Genomic DNA, 19,577 nt, shown 5'->3' with positions numbered 1-19,577 from the left:
TAAAATAAGTAAATGTATGCATACTGTATTCTCTCCACATTGCATGGTTGAATAGATAGAAATTTGATTTAAGAGCAATTGATGATTCACTCTTATCTCAGTTATTAGGTCAAGTAATTTATATTTCTAGGACTTTTATTTGCATGCGTGTGAAAAATTATAAAATATCTCAGTTATCAGGCAAAGAACTTTATATCCCTGGGAATCCACTTGTCCTTTTTAACACAGAACTTAGATTAGATTATTAGCTCTTAAATTTTCCTTATTATCAGAAAATCCTAAAGTCTTATACAAAAATGCAGATTCCCTACAAGCACCAATATTGAAAGCTCCAGAGGAGAATCCTAAGAATCTGTGTTTTTAGCAAAAGCTGGTAGTGGTTCTGATGGTAAGAAAGACAAATTGGGGAAACATTAGATTAAATGATGTGTAAAGTAAGTGCCATGTGATTGAATGTCACAATTTATTTTAAAAATTTCTTGAGATGAATTGTAAATGTGACAATTCATTCTAGCTTATCTCCTAAATAGCATCAAGGACCCTATATTCTATCTTTAAATTGCATTACAAAGATGCTAACTTAAATGCAGTCAGTGAAAGGTAGCTGAATTATAAAAAATGATGGTGTGTCTTAAAGTTAATAAGAGCTTTTGTTAATGGTGAAGATTTTATCTGTGCTTTTAGTTCGGTAGAAAGGAGAGGGTGTCAATGCACTATCCCTTTCTAGTTGGTAGAAAACTGACTGTATTAGTTTGCTGTTACTATCTCTATAGAATATTCCACACCTCCTTCCCTCTATTTTATCGGCTTAGCAAACAGTTCTATCCTTGATTTTGTTCAAGTAGATTTCCTTTCCTGATAACCATATTTTGATAACCAGCTAGCATAAATATTCAGACACATGTAGAGTTACATTTTCATTTTGTATTAATTAACTGGCATTTTGTTTTATGGTTACTTTCTGGGGATACTGTCCACTGAAGACGAGATGCAAGCTGAATATAGGGGGAGACACTATAAGAGGCTGGCATGAGGCGCTAGTGCTTATTTTCTTCTACTGTAAAATGCCTGGGCATGAAGGGGAAAAGGCCTGGGTGTAATTTGATCTGGAATTTCTGACCTAATGCTTTAAAGGGATTTCTGATTTGAGGCACTGCTTGAGACAAACTCAACCTCTTAAATGGGAGCCTGGGGCTGGACACCAGAGTACAAGAACAAAAAGTAGAACTCAGGCTTATCTTGTGAGAAATGAAGCTGAGGTGACTGCTTGAATATTTACTCCAGGCATAACTGAGATAAAGGACCATCCTGCTGAGCTGCCAGATAATGCAATGAGAATGGTTTTGATAACTAATTCCCAGTTTTCAGGGAAAGTAGTATACTAATTTTTCAGAATTGAATACTTAATTTTTATTTTTGTATGTACAGAAATATACTTGATGAGTTTGGGAAAAGCATTAATGGACAATTTCATCAGTTTGATATATAGAGATGCTCTCTGTCACTTAGCTTAATATGAATATGTGGCTCTATACAACTGTGTGTTTCTTTTTTCTTTAGTTGTGTGACTTACTGCCATCAAAAATCCCGTTATACAAATGTGTATAATGAGAAAGGCTGCAACGTAGTTTAGTGAAATTATGATGAAAAATGTTTAGCAAAACTTTGACCAAATATATATTCAAAAATAGTTAATTTTGCACAGCTAGTCTACATAGTACCTAGGATCTCATGAACTGAAGATCCAGAAAGTTCTTGCAAATGGAATTTTTTTAATAGAAAAGACAAAGTGCTTTCATATGCCACATGTTCACAAACTGAAATAGAAATACAAAATCGAAAAGCCTTAAGAAATTTATGACCCTCAACATGTTGAAAAATTAAATTACTTCATTAGAAATATTATCTTAGCATTTATCACATTAAGAAATCACATAAGTAATGAAATATCTCTTAAATATTCAAGGATAACTTGGGTTGCAAGGTCTAAACCACCAAAAAGATTTTACTCTAGATTTCTAGAATTAAAATTATCTATTTTTTTCAAGTAGTTAAGGAGTGATGTTTAGTTTCTATGTTAAAGGGTTTGCAACATTTATGAATATTCCTGTGTTCTCATGATTCTTTGGTCTTGTAAGGTCTGTTATATATATTAGTCTTATTGTGAAGAGAAATGTATGTTAAATTATAGACTTTTATGAGCTAAATTCCCCTATCCCTGAACTACATTATAATGTACGCATTATGTCACAGTTACTGTTCAACATACCTTCAAATACCATTTTGGGAATCAGTGGCTTAGGTGACACCGAAGCATTTCCATGTGTAAGTAATAAAAAAGATAGCATTAACATTATGTTTTTATTTTCAAGGAAGTCAAATTTGAAGAGCAATTACAAAGTGGACAAGAACTTGACAATAAAAAACTTTAAAGTTACATTTCAAATAAAATACTATAATTTTAAAGAAGAAAATGTTATTAACAGCATTAGTTTTTGTTAAAATAAAAACTTTACCCACATTAAATTTAACATAATTTAATTGAGCAAGGAAAGATTCATGAATTGGGCAGCACTCAGAACCAGGAGCGGTTCAGAGAGCTCCACCCTGTAACATGGGCAGGCAGTATTTGTAGACAGAAAAAAGAAGTGACGTACACAAACAGCTTGATTGCTTAGAGCTCAGCATTTGCCTTATTTGAGCATGGTGTGATAAGGCGTTTGCTTTATATGGACATGGTCTAATCATTTGTGCTGAAGTTTGGCTGCTGTGATTGACTGACACTTGGCTATGAGAGTATACTCTTAGTTAATTGCAGGTTGTTTACATACTAAGTTAGATTGCTGTTTGTTATGTAGGGATTCAAAGTACTAAGGTACTAAATATGGAGGAAGCTTTAGGCCAAATTTAATTTAATCTGATAGTTTCAAAAGCAGTTATTTTCACTAAAATGAGATTTTAAAATCTAAATTGAAAAAAGTGTTTATTTTGGAAAAACATTTATTATACAGAACTTGTTCCTCTTGTAAGGGTCTAAGGTCAGTTATGTAATAAATATTAAGGTGCCATGAAAAAAAAAATAAAGTGTGACACATGTAGAAAATATTATATTATTATTATAATGCTAACCACTTGGTAGATGTCACAATTTTATGGTAACAATAGTTATTTAAATATAAATAACTGTCTAAATTGGTTTTGTATTATTTGTATAGCTTCCTCTGTCATTTAACACCTATTAGTGACTATGTGATCAGTAAAAAAGCTAAGAAGCCTAGTAAAAGAGAGAGTGAAAGTAAAAATTTGAATCATTTGGACCTTTTAAACCAGTCAAGAATTAGACTCTTTGACTGGACATCATTTAACCAGTGGTCTTTCTATGGGCCTATGGATGAGTTATTTAAATTTTTTGGGTCTCATTTATTCAAATGCAAAATAAGAATTTTAGATTCTAAATGTTCTCTATGGACCCATTTAGTATTAAAATGATAGATTTAAAACAATATGTTGTAAGACTGGCCACAACTAATAGCTATTACACAGATATGTAACATATATGATATACATGTATATCAGATACATAACATATACATGTATATCTTATATGTGTATATATGTTTTAATTTATATTATATATTATTTTATAATATGAATTATATATTATGTATTATTTATATTGAATATAATTATAATAAATTAAAACATATACACGTGTGTATATATGTCTGTGCACACATACACATATATGCACACACATATGTGTCTGTATATATATTTTAATTCATCTAACAAATGACATTGGTATTACTCCAGATAGAAAGTGATGCTTGATAAATAACTGAAGATTGAAGAAAAGGACTTGGAAATGCAGGCATAAGTTGGGGAATGGAAAAAGGAGGACAGTCATGGCAAAGTATATAAATGTAGGTAGAAATCGAATTGGAATTCAGGAACTAGGCCGTGTAAGGAAGAGAAAGACACAGTTTCAAAGCAAAAGGATGCAGGATTTGTCAGCAGTTTAGCTAGTAGTGTGAAATATTAACGTAATCAGTATCTTTGGCACATATTTGTTTTTTCCGTAGTTTTATGTCATGTAAAACAGGTGGGATGTGGCATGGCACCAAGTGTAACACCAACAGTTTTAGTTGAAAGGAGAAGTTTCATTTTTCCTTAAAATACATTGAGAGCTTATAATGTGCTAGTTACTGTGCTGGATGCTGTGTTTGCAGCCCTTGTGTCCTTCAGTGTCCCTCCTGAAGGTTGCCCTTAAAGTCTCATAAGGAAGACAAACACTAAACGCACAAATACTTACGTGATTATAAACTATGAGAAGTTTGTAAAAATAAAAAGAAAATAAACCTCACCTTGAGTGGTCAAGGAAAGCTTCTCTGAGGAAGTAACATCTAACCTGGAACTTCAGATAGAACTTCTATTTCACAGTAAATAATGGGTGGGTATATGGGACACTGAGCTAGAACAAAACACAAATGTGGGTTAGTTAAGATTTAAGTAGGGTTTAAATCTATCATTTTTTTTTTTTTTTTCTGCTTTAGGTCTACATCAGTGTTAAGCTGCTACATAGAAACATAAAAATAGCGGTAAAAATGGGATTTGGTGTCTCATTTTACAAAGAGAATGAAAGGCTTATGATTTTTTAAAAATACTCGTATATTAAAAATAATAAGTTAGAGTTCAACTCTTTTCTTTAAAAATACCTTTAATGGTATGGAAAATAAAATATTTAGTCTGTTGATGGGAAAAAATAACATTTAATAATTTTAAAACTATGCTTCCTAAATAAGAATTTAATTTTGGCATGTGTGAGCCTATTGATTGGACAGTATTACATTGTATTCTGTTAAAATCTTATTATACCTTATTAGGTCATTTTTAAATAATAATAACATAATTTACTGAAAATTTTAATCAGTAGCTCTGAACCGTCTTCACCTTTTTCTTGAGTATCAGCTGGACCTTTTTAAATTAAATCCTTCTTTGTAACCTTTGATCAAATAGGTTCCATATAATTTTTAGGATTGGAAAAACTGAAACTGATTTGTCCTCATTCACATAATATATGAGATGCGAAGTGGGTTACAGGGTATATGGGTTCTCTGAGGGTATTTTAAAATAGCATGTGAGTGTGCAGAATTTCAAGTAGCAAACTAATTTCAAGATGATCAACATTTATTATTTTTAAATTTTACTTAGGTTTCAGGAAGGCATTGTTATGTATTGGAGGCAAAAACAAAAATGTGCTCCAATTTTGGCCTTTTTTTTTTTTGTGCATCTAAAAACACAGGAAAATGGAACTGAAATGAACTTTGTGGTTTGTGAATCGTTTAAAAACCACAAAAAGCAAATTAATCTCATATGACTTGAATACTTAGAGATGATCTGTATGATGATACGTGTAATGTAAGACATTTGTTTACATTCCAAAGTAAAGATCAGCTCCCTACATCCTCCCTCTCTCTCTCTCTCCCCCTCCCTCTCTCTCTCTCTCTTTCAATGTGTGTATTCTCTTTCACTCAGTAAGATTAGCAGAAAGAGTTCTATGTAAGTAAAAAAACATGTCTGAGGTTTTGAATGACCCAATTTCTTAAACTTTTTTTGATTTCTGTTTTGATATTGTTATTATTTACTTTCTGCCCTCAACACAGCAGAGGCCTTGATGGGAAAACATTTTGTGGGCAAGCAACAGGTGGGTAGTTGAATCTGGAAGACTCTAACAAATGAGACTCCTTCTTCAGAAGAGTATAAAATGAGACATTTTATTAGGGGAAGGGAGGCTGAGTTGATTTAACCATTCCAATATGCAGATATATTAGAAGACAATTAAAGGATCATAATGCTTCCACAAATGAAATATTTCAACCATGGAGAACCATCCAGCTGTGCTGTTTGGGGATATTTCTCCATGGATTTCTTCTGTTTGGCACAGTCCAGCCTTTGAGCAAAGGGCATATTTAAATGGTCTTTACCTTGAGACATTTGCTTACATTCCAGAGTAAAAATAAGCTCTTCTTACCACCTCTCTTTCTCTGGAGGGGAGAATGGGCAAACTTGCCAGCAGCCTATTCCAGCTAGAATCTCCTCATTTGGATTTCTCTCCTATGGGTGTGACTGTCTCACATGCAGGTAAACATCCAGGCCTCCTCATGTTGCCCTGTGGAAATGGAAGGTACTTCTCTGGCTGTTGCTTTTTCCTGTCTTTCCTGTAATATATATATAAATAAAATAGTGGCAAATTAACTCATTAGCTTCCAAGTAGGGTAAAATCTCAGGCCCTTCATTCTTTCTGCCTTAAACTGCACAAGGACTGGCAAACCCAATGGGAACCAGGCATGGGACATTAATTGAAAAAAGTAGGTGATATGGTTTGGCTCTGTGTCTCCACCTAAATCTCATGTTGATTTTTAATCCCCAGTGTTGGGGGTGGGACTGGTGGGAGGTGATTGGATCATGGGGGCGGGATTTCCCCATACTGTTCTCATGATAATGAAGGAATTCTCATGAGATCTGGTTATTTAAAAGTGTGTCACACTTTCCCCCTTTCCCCTTCATTCTCTTCTTCCTACTCCAGCCATGTAGGAAATTCTGGCTTCCCTTTGCCTTCTGCCATGATTGTAAGAAAGTTTCCTGAGGCCTCCCAAGGCATGCTTCCTGTACAGCCTGTGGAACTGTGAATTGAGGAAACCTCTTTTCTTTATAGATTACCCAGTCTCAGTTCTTTACAGCAATGTGAAAATGAACTAATACAGTAGGTGAGGTTTAAAATAATGAATGACAACTGACAACCTTGGTGTGGGTGCATAATAGGGTGACTAGTATCTGCAGCAGCTGAGGAGCAATGTCTTCTTGTGAGATACCCGACTTTTAAAATATTGGCAACCAGTCTGACTCAAGAACACTGACGGAGTTAAGCTAAACTGTTATGGACTGGGTTCAGCCCAAGGGCCACCATTTAGTCTTCTCTGTCGTAAATGGTGAGATAGTCAGGATGGGGATGAATTTATTTCTTCCTGGTAACTATGGAATCACTTGGCACAATGCCTAAGTAGGCACTCATTTTTCTTTTTTGAATCAAAAATTCTCAGCAAGCTATAAGCCAGACGTTAGCTAAGAAGAAATACAATGTAATGCCAAAAGATCAACAAAAATTTTGTCATGATTTTGTTTCCCAAAATAAGAACACAGATTTGGTAGACATCATATTTTTCAGTCAGTAATCCTCTTATAGTTCTTGACTACTTATCTATCCCAGCATTTTATTTTGTCTCTACTATTACCACAATGTTATTATTATTATCCATTCCTGTGCCCAGTTTCTCACACAGTTTTAATATGGCACTTATGGCCCTTGTTTTATGATAAATGGTTTTCATATGTCTACTATAGTAATTGAAAAACTCCAATTATTCTGCAGTCTTGTGTATATGATAGAGTCAGCCACAGAGTTAGAGTCATAAAATTTGTCAGGCCAAATCTGAGTTTTATTTCATAGAGATTGGTTTCAGAGTTATGTAAACAATTGCAAAGACGATTTAAAAACCAATATAAATTGTATCCAGCAAATATTTCCCTCAGTATTGACCTAAAAAGTTTGCAGTTCTAAGGTGACTTGCTAAAAGTTCCCAAGAATTGTAGGTTATGTGGTTAAATATTAGATAGTTGTCTAGATGTGTTTATAAGAGTTTACTTAACACCTTAGTCAGGTGTTAAAATGGGCTAAAAGAGCTTCATGTTATGCCTTTCATTCTGTTTGTGCATTTTTAATTATTGGAAAATCCAATGAAAAATAAGTGGGTGTCATTAAGAAGTATAAAAAAGAGTGTAAATATTTGTCCTCTAGGAAATTATAAGTGGATAGCCAGAGAAGATTGTTCATAGCCAAGTTGAAGAACAGATTGAGATTCTTGAGATTACTATATGTTTGTTATAAAATGCCACACATTAAATTAGCAATTGAGAAAAAAGTGAAAGTAATAGACACATTGATGACTTATGGCAATAGGTATAGAATAAATTCTTTGTATTTGTTTTTTGAGATATGATTTAAAGGTCAATTTTATCTTGTTTAGGTGAGCAGGTCTGTGAATTTCAACAAATGTACAGTTGTCTTTTGGGATTCAGAGGATCAGCTCCAGGACTGCCCCCATATAACTAAATCAGCACATACTCAAGTCCTGCACTGGGAACAAAGTGTTGGCCCTCTGTATACACATCTTTCACAGCCACAAATATTTTTTATTGTGTGTGGTTTAAAATAAGCCACACATAAGTGGACCAAGGCAGTTCAAACTCATGTTGTTTAAGAGTCAACTGTATACAGTTGTGTAAGCAACCACCACAACCAAAATAGAGTATATCTCTGCCATTCCCCCAAATCTTCCATTTCCTGATATAGTCAATCTCCTCCTTTTACACCCGCAGCTTCTGTCAACACAAATCTGATTTCTTTCCTAATTGACAGGGTTTGGCTCTGTGTCTCCATCCAAATCTCACCTTGAATTGTAATAATCACCATGGGTCCGGGGTGGGACCCGGTGGAGATAGGACGGTGGTTTCCTCCATACTATTCGCACAGGATCTGATGGTTTTATAAGGGGTTTCACCCTTTGCTCGGGTCTCATTCTCTCTCCTGTCACCATGTGTTCTTCCCCTTCTGTCACGATTGTAAGTTTCTTGAGACCTCCCCAACCCTACAGAACTGTGAGTCAGTTAAACCTCTTTTCTTTGCAAATTACCCAGTCTTAGACAGTTCTTTATAGCAGCATGAGAGTAGTCTAATACACCAATAATTCTAACTTTTCTAAAACGACATAAAAGCAGTTGATAAATAATACAGGCTTTTGAGTCTGGCTTCTTTCACTTACTATAATGCTTTTGAGGTTCACAGCTGTTGTTGCATGTATCATTGTTCCTTTTTGTTGCTGAGTGATATTCTATTGTATGAAGGTACTGCAGTTTGCTTGTCTGCATACCAGTTGGGAGATATTTGGGTTGATTTGAGCTTTTGGAGATTATTAATAAAGCCTTATAAACCTTATTAATGGGTTCTTGTTTAGACATGTTTTCATTTATCTCGAATAAAGAAATACCTACACGCGCATTGCCATGTCATGTGAAAGTGTATGTTTAATTTTATAAGAACCTGCCAAATTAGTTGTATGATTATGGCTGTGCCGTTTAGGATTCTCATCAGAAATGCATTGGAGTCCCAGTTGCTCCACAGAGAATATGTGCTTTTTATAAATTTTAAACTGGAATTTCTGCCTCAAATATAATGTATCTTTATATAAAATATATTTGAGACAGAAATTATTGTTTAAAATTTATGAATTTATAATGTATCTGAAAAAACATTATAGTTATAAAACATACCAAAAAACTGATATGTTATATTGGAATTGTGTAATATTTTACAAATGCATGATGGCTAAAGGGACAGTAAGCAGTAGGTTGAATTAATTCCATTTCTCTTATGAGTTAATGGAGCCTAAAACATGTGTTTGTGTGTGAGGACAATCGTTTCCATATCATTTAAAATTTTTGGTCAGTCATTCAGAGTTTCCTAAATACATAGAAGGATGAGTTCAGGAAAGTTGCTCGAGCCTTGTTAATGTTTAAGCCTCAAAGTTCCTACGTGGTTGACAAGGCCAGTCTGTCTTTACTTGGAGCAGGTGGCAGCCATGCAAAGAACAACTTGGATGAGCTGGTTCACTTTACAACATTTCCAAGACGGTGATAGTTCCAGTATAAGTAGAATTGACCTGTACAGATAAGGCAGGTCATTTAAACTAAACTGGATTTTCAGTTGTCCTTTGAGGCACTCCATAAGGTACTGATGGGACTTAGGAGTAAAATTTGGCTTCCCTAATTTCCAGAATAGCAATACTGTCTTACATACAATGTATAACGCTTGTGTTTTGAAAATATTCTATTCGTTCTGGGTGAAAAAAACACCATAAATGAAAGTGACATTTTCTTTTTTTTTTTTTTTTTTTGTTTTTTTTTTGAGACGGAGTCTCGCTCTGTCGCCCAGGCTGGAGTGCAGTGGCCGGATCTCAGCTCACTGCAAGCTCCACATCCCAGGTTCACGCCATTCTCCTGCCTCAGCCTCCCGAGTAGCTGGGATTACAGGCACCCGCCACCTCGCCCGGCTAGTTTTTTGTGTTTTTTGGTAGAGACGGGGTTTCACCATGTTAGCCAGGATGGTTTCGATCTGCTGACCTCGTGATCCGCCCATCTCGGCCTCCCAAAGTGCTGGGATTACAGGCTTGAGCCACCGCGCCTGGCCGTGACATTTTCATAATAGAGGCATTTGGATTTATACTTCTTGTGGTCATTTTCTTAGGATTAGTATTTTAGAATAATTTACCAAGCTTTTTTGCAAGACTAAATTAAATGTAGAGTTAAAGTAGGGTTAAACTTTAACAGTCATAACTTTGTTCCTGAGGTGTGATTATTATCAAAAAGTCTTTTAAAAATGCTTTTCTTAAATATTCAAAAGAGATTGAGACTATCATACAAATGGACAAGTTTAGTATCTTAAATTGTAACTATTCATTAATTCTCAAGAATGCTAACATTTAGGGGTTAGCAAATTGAAGATATTTTGGTAAAAATTATGATTAAGTTGTGTATTAGAGCAAAACCAAACTGTCTTCTGTCTTGGATTGTTTCTGTGTCTTCCCATTGGCTTTGAATGCAGACAGGAACAATATTAAAATACTTCGCATGCAACATCAAGTAAATTCCAAAAGAAAAATGCCTTGTGCAAATCACATTCTCTAGCACGTTACGGCCCTCTCTGGGTTACAGAATTTTGTCTGAAATTTTCATAGATAGCCAATTATTTAATTTGTGACTATATAAAGACAACAAAAACGTCTTGGAACAATTAACTCCAAACACCAGAATGGAGCTATGAATGTGTATATATCCCTAAAGTTGGTTTACAGCTACTTATATTTACAACAACCTCACTGTCTGTGAAGTGGGATGTTAATACCAATTTTCTATTCCTTCTTATTAATAAGGTAATGATAATCATGAGGAGTGAGACCAAGTCAATCGCATTTCTTTTTATTTACCCTGGTTTCTTCTTTATCTTGCTATTTCTTCTAAGCCATTCGTTAGCACATTCTGTGTTATATTGCAGTGAGATTTGCATGTATCGGTACAGGACATTTATTAGTGATTAATTTGTATTTGTGCCTTTTCACCAATTGTTCAGCCAACTCTATTTTTAAAAATAAAACAGAAAACGTTTTTCTGTAGTATGTTCTTTCAAATTCTGTCTGCTAGTTTAGGTTTATGGAAATGTATGATTTTGTACTAAATAATCTTTACACATTTTTGTTTTCTCTTCCTATAATGCCTTTCATTCATGATGATGGTGGGAAAAAGGATGCATTTTTATGTTTGGAGAGACTCATTGTAAAACAGCAGGACACTTCCTGTATAACACCATTAAATGTTATTCAAACAATGTCCGGTGGACTATCTTTGCCCACTAGTTCTATGCAGAAACATTTCCCAAATTAATTAATTTCCTTGGTTGACAAATCAGGGAGAAAATCCTGGTAGACCTCAAGAAAGAGTAGAAAGTTGGGGAAAGTGTTATGAAGTTTGAGGTCAGCAATTTTACCTTTTAAAACTTTCTTTCTCAAGGAGAATGTCAACAAATAATGTATGTGGTAACTTTGAATGAAGGATAGAGCTTGAAAAGTAAAATTTCAACTCCCACATACAACATTTGTGAGGAAAATGAAATGAAAACATATGTTCGTATAATAATGGGAAAACATAATGTATTTTTCTAAGTTTGAGTTTGCTAGAAGTTCTTTATTATTAAATTATGCTGGGATTCCTAGTAAGCATGCAGTGCATTTGCATAAGTATTAAAATAATTCATCATGATTAATTCTATTACAGTAAATCTCAACCCTAATCACAATCTACCATATACTACAGTGGTTTGTCTATATGTGATATTTCATATTTTACTAATTTTGGTGGAACTGCAGCTCCTGTAGCAGCACAAATGTCATCTGACTTCACTGTGATTAATGTGGTCCTGAAGGAGATCTAATCACGATTAGCCAGTTTCATAAAGTGTTACAGAATCAGTGTCATGTGAGAAACATTTTAAAGCCCTTAAAAATGTATATCCTAGCAAGTAACTCTGGTAGAAAATTGGGTTTCTAGGAGGAGGAAGAGGTTTAACTTGGGAAATAGATGACCCAGGGGGATCAGGGGACAATTATTTGCCTTCAAATACTTAAAGGACCAGAAGAAAACTACACAAATCTAGAACTAATGGCTGAAAGTTGTAGGGCAGTGGATATCAATCTAATATGCTGAAATTTCAAAAATGGAAACTCATCAGAAAGGCAGTGAGCTCCATGAGTCTAACAGGCTCAATGAAGTATGGAGGTTTCTGTTACTAGAAGTATTCAAGGCAAGATGACCACTTATGGAGACTACTTCAAAGTAATTTTTTAATGGCATGGAAGGTTATATTTGGGTAAATTCTAAATTCTTCTTCATCCATTCCATAAATTTCCCTTACCACATAAACACATTTCTTTTTTTTTTTTTTAGATTTCTTTATTTATTTTTATTTATTTATTTATTTAAGATATTGGTGGAGGCTTCAGTGGGAGATGGCTTCACTGGAGATATTGCGATTGATGATCTGTCATTCCTGGACTGCACCCTCTACCCTGGTAAGAGAACATTTCATTTTGGGGTTATTTCTAAATCTGTTTACTTGGAAAACTTCCAAGGAAATCAATATTTCATTTCTACAAAATTTCCGACATGACCTTGCTTTTATTCTTTTTCTCAAATCTATTAACTCTGGAAAAGATTTTTTTAGATCCTTGCTAGTAATTAGTTTTAAAGTGTCAAACATAGTGAAGATGTTTGAATCACGTATGTCTATGTCTTATCACATGCAAAATACTGGAAAGTCATGTCTGAATTTAAAATGTAATTCCATTATATTTAAAGAGTTATAATAACCAAACCATTTGCCTTATATTTACATCATATTGGATACTTTATTAACCTCTCGGTTTACTCTCTGGAAACACTTTAAATATTTCTAAGGATTGTTGTCAACCATCTCCTCACTATATTATAGATTTATGTCTATTCAAATGACATAAATGACATATTTTCCAGATTTATGTATCCATTTTCAAACTTTCCCCTGAACTCCAGACCCATATACTAACTACCTACTCAACAGCTTAACCTGGATGTCTAGTAGGCATCTTAAAGATAATAATAGAAAACAACCTAAAGTAAACACAACCCAGGCCTCGAATAGTGTTATGAGGAGAAACCCATTCTGGGAAGTACATAGTGATCTAAGAAGACTGGATATTAAACTAATGGAGTTTGGCACTCAGACTGAGAACTCTTAAAGTGCACGACAAGGGGGAACATGATCTCCTCCCTGGAGTGATCAGAGGCTGGAACCCAACAACATTCTCAATTGCTGAAAACTTAACATCCATCCCCGCTCTGTCATCTTAGCCTCATTGGTCAGCGGAGCACCAGCTCCATCCCAGGCAGAGTCAGTCAGGGGATGGGGCCGATTCCAATATTTTCAGTTGTAGCTATGTGACACAGCTCTGATCCCACCCACCACTCAGCGTCCTAACAGGATCTGTTGGTGTCACCACTCTGTGTCATGGTTTTCATAGAACTCTGCAGACAGCCAAATCCCTCTCTTGAAGGCCAGTGAAACAAGAGGCAGAATTGAACAAATTTACCCTTACCTCTCAAGGCCTAAAAGTGAATTCCTGATTACCATTTACCTCTCAGTCCTTCCACTCCTGCATACCTCCCTATCTCAGCAAATGACAGTTTATTTCTAGCTGCTTATTCCATATTAACAAATCTGATTTATATTAACAAACTCAGTTTAGAACCCACTCCTCATTGCCCTCACCACTTCCCCCTTGGTCCAAGCAACCAGTGTCTATGCATGGATTATTGCAATTGCTTTTTAAATGATCTCTCTCCTCCTACCGTTGTGTGCTATATTCTGAAAACAGCCCCCATGTTCCTTTTCAAACTTAGATGAGATTAGGTCATTCTATTGTCAGAATTCCTATGACTCTATCTCATTCAGAGCAAATCTCAAACTAATGATACCTTCCAAGGAATAAATGAATAACCCCTTATACCTCTCGAATTCACCTTTCACCAGTGTATATCTCATTCACTTTTCCTTACTACGAAGGCCTCTTAGCTAATTATTAAGCACTTCAGCCAATTTATGGTGTATTAGTCCATTCTCACACTGCTAATAAAGACATACCCGAGACTGGGTAATTTATAAAGAAAGGTAGTTTAATTGACTCAGTTCTACATGGCTAGGAAGGCCTCACAATCATGGCAGAAGGTGAAGGAGGAGCAAAGTCACATCTTACATGGTGCAGGCAAAGAGAGTGTGTGCAGGGGAACTCCCCTTTATAAAACCATCAAATCTTGTAAGACTTATTCACTTTCACAAGAACAATGTAGGGTGATTCAGTTACCTCTCAATGGGTCCTCCCATGACATGTGGAAATTATGGGAGCTATAATTCAAGATGAGATTTGGGTAGGGACACAGCCAAACCATATCATATGGTTAGGACTTTTCCATCTGCTTTTCCCTGTTCCTGGAACAGGTTTCCTACAGATGTCTCTCTGAGTCCCTCCCTTACTTCCTTCTGGTCTCTGCCAGAGTTTCTTCAGGAAAGCCTCCTCTGAACACACACACACACACAGTTTCTTATCTGGCATTTTCTATTTCTATTTCTGGTGTTACTTTTCTCCATAACACATATCACCCTTATAGTTAAATTTATATTTTCCCCCATATTGATGTTAGTTGTATGAGAGCAGGTGTATTACCTCTTCACTATTTCATCTCTAACACCTACAACAGTATCTGACACATACTAGTACTCAACAAATATTTGTTGGATGGATAAGTGGATAGAGGAATGTCAGTAATTTTAGGTGTTTTTTGTACTCTTGTTATGTATTTTAGTTTAGTTTTAATATTATTGCTAAAACATTAAATATTTCTATGTGCCAGATACTATATTATATATCAGTCAGCTTTCGTTGAAAGCCAGGTCTCAGTAGCTTATGACTGCATTTATTTCTTGCTCTCAAGCATGTGGGTTGGCATAGAGAATAAGAGCAAAGACACAGATAGACAGATAGATCCTAATCATAGCTCTGTGTAATTTTATGTAGCTCTTAGCTATGTGTCTGTGTTTCACGTGGTCCTATCTCTCTGAGACCCTGGCTAAAAGACCAAGTCACTATTTGACACATTTCATAGAGGATGGAAAAAGAAAGTGTATTTGAAATTTCAATTGGGACATGGTATACATCTCATTGTGTCTGTTCATGTTCGTTGTCCATTGATCAGATCCTAACAATGGGGCAGAGAAGTATTTTCTACCTCCAGGTAGCTCAGCAAGGGTAGGAGAGATAGAAAATCTTTACAAGAAAGGGAGGTGGTATGTAGGGACAATATAACAACTGGTCACTCATGCGTATTTTATCTTACATAATCTTACAATGTTTAAAGAGTCTAGAAGAGTGCCTGGTCCAACATAGGTGAATAGATGTTGTATATGGACTAGGATTAATACCTTTATTATACCAATTTTATGGAGGAAATTGAAAAGGAGATAACCTGCTCAAGGGTACTTAGCTGTAAAGTGGCAGAACACAGTGACTGCCTCTCGGGACCATAGTGTTCACCACTAGCATTACACTGGTTATCAAACCTGCAAGGAAGAGGCTACAATCTCCAATTTACAGATATAAAACATTAAACTTAAAGAGCATAAGTAGCCTGGCTGAGAATACCAAATTAGGGATTGGATTGTGATTTTACCTAAGCTGGTCTGATTTCAATGGCCAGGGCTTTCCTCATATTGCCCCCAAATCTGAGATTAGAAAGAATCATTGTGACCTCAGAGGCAGAAGAGACCAAAAAAAGAACACAGAAAAGAAACATGAGCCACCATTGAAACTGTTGTTGCCCTGATTATCCTGCTAAATCCATTCTGTGGCTCACAATTCCAAGGAGAGGTAAAACAGCTACTAGAGGCACAGGCAGAGATGTGAAATATCAGTTACAGCGTGTTAGTCCCAATTTGTTGTTACAAGTTTTGGAAGAAAAATAAAAAACTTTAAAAACTGTATGAGCTGTGTGTTTTTTGCGTTGGCTTTATAACAAAATAAACTATGGGTCTAAATCACAGGGCTTGTTGAATCCTTAGGTTTGATAAAGGAATTTGATGTAATCTTGCCATAAGATGAAACAAAAATAAAAATTGGACTCTTCACCAAAAATGTTACTCTTGATGCTTTCCAGTCGTTTTTTTTTTTTTTCATGGCATCATGTTATGTGAAGTAAGAATCATGCTTGTAACTTCACTTAGGTCATTGATTTCCTTTCAATATTAACTGATTATTTGTTTATAGCATTATTCTTCCTTGGCCAGTAAAACAAAGCAAAATAAATAAAAACTCAAAGTCACATACACACAAACCAAAATGTTTACCTAATCCCCAAAATGTGGGTTTCTATCTTACCTACAACTTTTATTTTATAGAAAATGACTGAGTAGTAGATTATTTTACTTTTCTTTGTTACTTCAAAATCAACCTTTTCCCCTCATGCCTTCCTTGTAATATTAATGAAAGCAGTGTTCTCCAGCAACCTGGGCTTGAAATTCCAGTCATCTTTGACATTCTTCTTAAACTTGTTCGGTTGCAATTTCCACTGACTACAACCGCAAGATATTTCTCAGACCTGCTTTTTTCCATTACTCTGACTCGAGACAGTGTTGACTTGAATGAAAAGCAAATATTAGACTAAATATGTTATTAATTTTCCCCAATAGTTTTTATGCCCTTAACTGAGTTTATTTTCAGTTTGTCTTAAAACATCATTTGCTCTTCCAAGTCTTCTCTCTCATATTCTAAGCTATAGAGGTTTCTAATGTAATTTTCAAATCTTTCTCAATTATGAATTATACCTGCTTTGTTTCAATACTTTTGTAATATTGTTAATTTATTTTTCCTACTTTATTAAGATATAATTGGCAAAATGGTATGTTTTGACATGTCTGTATATTATGAAATAGTTACCACAATCAAACTATTAATAATTAACACATCTCTAACCTCATATAGTTACTCATCCTCTGTGTGTGTGGTGAGTGAACTTGACTGGGTGTGGTGGCTCACGCATGTAAACCTAGCACTTTGGGAGACTGAAGCGGGTGGATCACCTAAGGTCGGGAGTTCAACACCAGCCCGGTCGATGTGGTGAAACACGGTCTCTACTGAAAATACAAAAGTTAGCCAGGCATGGTGGCACACACCTGTAATCCCAGCTACTTAGGAGGCTGAAGCAGGAGTATTGCTTGAACCTGGGATGCGGAGATTGTAGTGGGCCAAGATTGTGCTACTACACTCCAGCCTGGGCGACAGAGCAAGACTCTCAAAAAAAGAAAAAAGAAAAAGAAAAAAAAAAGCACTTAAAATCTACTCTCAGCAAATTTCAAGTGTACAATATCTTACCGGAAGTTACTCTTCTGATAACTGCAAGTTAGTACCATTTTACCAACATATCTCCATTTTCTTCATCTCTCAACCTCTGCTAACGACCTCTCTACTCTCTTCTGAGTTCAACTTTTAGATTCCTTTTACATGTGCAATCATGAAGTATTTGTCTTCTGTGTCTGTCTTATTTCACTTAGTGTAATGGATATGGCATTATTCGAATTTCATAATGACAGGATTTTTTTTTTAAAAGCTGCATAATGTTCGAATATACACATATATCATGTTTTCTTTATCCATACATGTATCTATCTCCATACATGTAAATTGTTTCCCTATTGTGGCTCTTGTGAATCATGCTGCAATGAACATGGGAGTTCATTGAAGTCTAGATATCTCTTTGAAATAGTGATTTTTATTGCCCCGGATATACACCCAGAATTGGAATTGCTGGATCATGTGGATAGTTACATTTTTAATTTTTGGAGCAACCTCCATACTGTTTTTCATAATGGCTGTATCAGTTTACATTCCTACCAACAGGTATGAGTGTTCCCTTTTCTCCACATCTTCACCAACACTGGCTATCTTTTAACTTTTGATAATAGACATCCTAACAGATGAGAATTAGTATCTCATCATAATTTTGATTTGCATTTTTCTGATCATTGCTGATAGTGAGTGCCTTTTCATATACCTGTTGTCTATGTCTTCTTTGGATAAAAAGTCTATTCAGGTGTTTTTCCCCTCTTAAAATTGGATTATTTGTTGTTGTTTTTTGTTTTGTTTGTTTTTGCTGTTGAGTTGTATAAGTTTCTTACGTAGTTTGATATTAGCTCCTTATCTGTTATATGGTTTGGGAATACTTTCTCCCATTGTGATTTTGTACATGATGTAAGATAAGAGCCCAATTTCATTTTGCTTTGCATATGGATATCCATTTCTTTAACACCGCTTATTGAAGAGATTATTTTTCCCATTGTGTATTCTTGTCATTTTTCTTATAGATTACTTGACTGTATATGTGTAGGCTTATTTCTGTGCTTTCTGTTTTGCTCCATTGGTCCATGTTTCTGCTTTTATGCAAGTACCATGCTGTTTTGATTACTATAACATTGTAATATAATTTGAAAGCAGGAAGTATGATGCCATCAGTTTTTTTCTTCTTCAAAATTGCTTTATCTAGTTGAAATCTTTTGTTTTCTTTTGTATTCTGTATGAATTTTTGTCTTAGAGACAAAGATTTGAGGATCTTAGAGGAAAAGCTTTTAGCTTTTTACCATTGAGTGTGATGTTAACTTTGGGCTTGTACAGAGGTTCACTTTTAGCCACATCCTCCCAATACTTGTTAAAAGCTTTAAAACTGTTACTGTACTGAGGAGCATTTCTTCTATTCCTAATTTGTTTGGAGTTTTTATCATGAAAGGATGTTAAATATTGTCAAATGCCTTTTCTACATTTTTTTACCTGATCATAAGATTTTAAGCCCTCATTCTGTTGATGTTATGCATCACATTTATTAATTTTCATGTGTTGAACCATCTTTATGTCCCAGAGATAAATTCCACTTGGTCATGATATGTGATTCTTTTACACTGTTGTTGAAATCAGCTTGCTAGTATTTTGTTGAGGATTTTTGCATCTATATTCATCAGTCATATTGGCCTGTAATTTTCTTTCCTTGTAGTCTCCTTTTCTAGCTTGGAATCAGGCTGATCATAAAAAATGAGTTTGAAAGTGTTTCTGCCTCTTCAGTTTTTGGAAGAGTTTGATAAGGATTGGTATGAATTCTTTAAATATTTGGTTAAATTTAGCAGTGAATCCATCAGGCCTTGAACTTTTCTTTGGTGGGAGATTTTTGGTTAATTATTCAGTCTCATTACTCATAATTCCATCTGTTTAGATTTTTTATTTCTCCTTGATTCCATCTTGATAGGTTGTACGTTTCTAGGAATTTATCCATTTCTTTAA

At 35.0% G+C, this 19,577-nt stretch overlaps 1 protein-coding gene across 1 annotated transcript in view; it reads left to right on the top strand.

Moving 5' to 3' along the window:
* MALRD1 (MAM and LDL receptor class A domain containing 1) overlaps positions 1-19,577 on the top strand; it is a 725,579-nt gene that overhangs the window by 195,108 nt on the left and 510,894 nt on the right. Inside the window, exon 18 of the mRNA XM_011963908.1 lies at positions 12,650-12,737. Coding sequence (XP_011819298.1) covers positions 12,650-12,737 — 88 coding nt within the window. The remainder of the gene's footprint in view (positions 1-12,649; positions 12,738-19,577) is intronic.

This window comes from Colobus angolensis, unplaced genomic scaffold (assembly GCF_000951035.1).
Source record: "Colobus angolensis palliatus isolate OR3802 unplaced genomic scaffold, Cang.pa_1.0 Scaffold63, whole genome shotgun sequence".
NCBI classification, from domain to species: domain Eukaryota; kingdom Metazoa; phylum Chordata; class Mammalia; order Primates; family Cercopithecidae; genus Colobus; species Colobus angolensis.
Note: the sequence above shows the minus strand (reverse complement) of the source record. Positions and strands in the feature narration are given on the sequence as shown.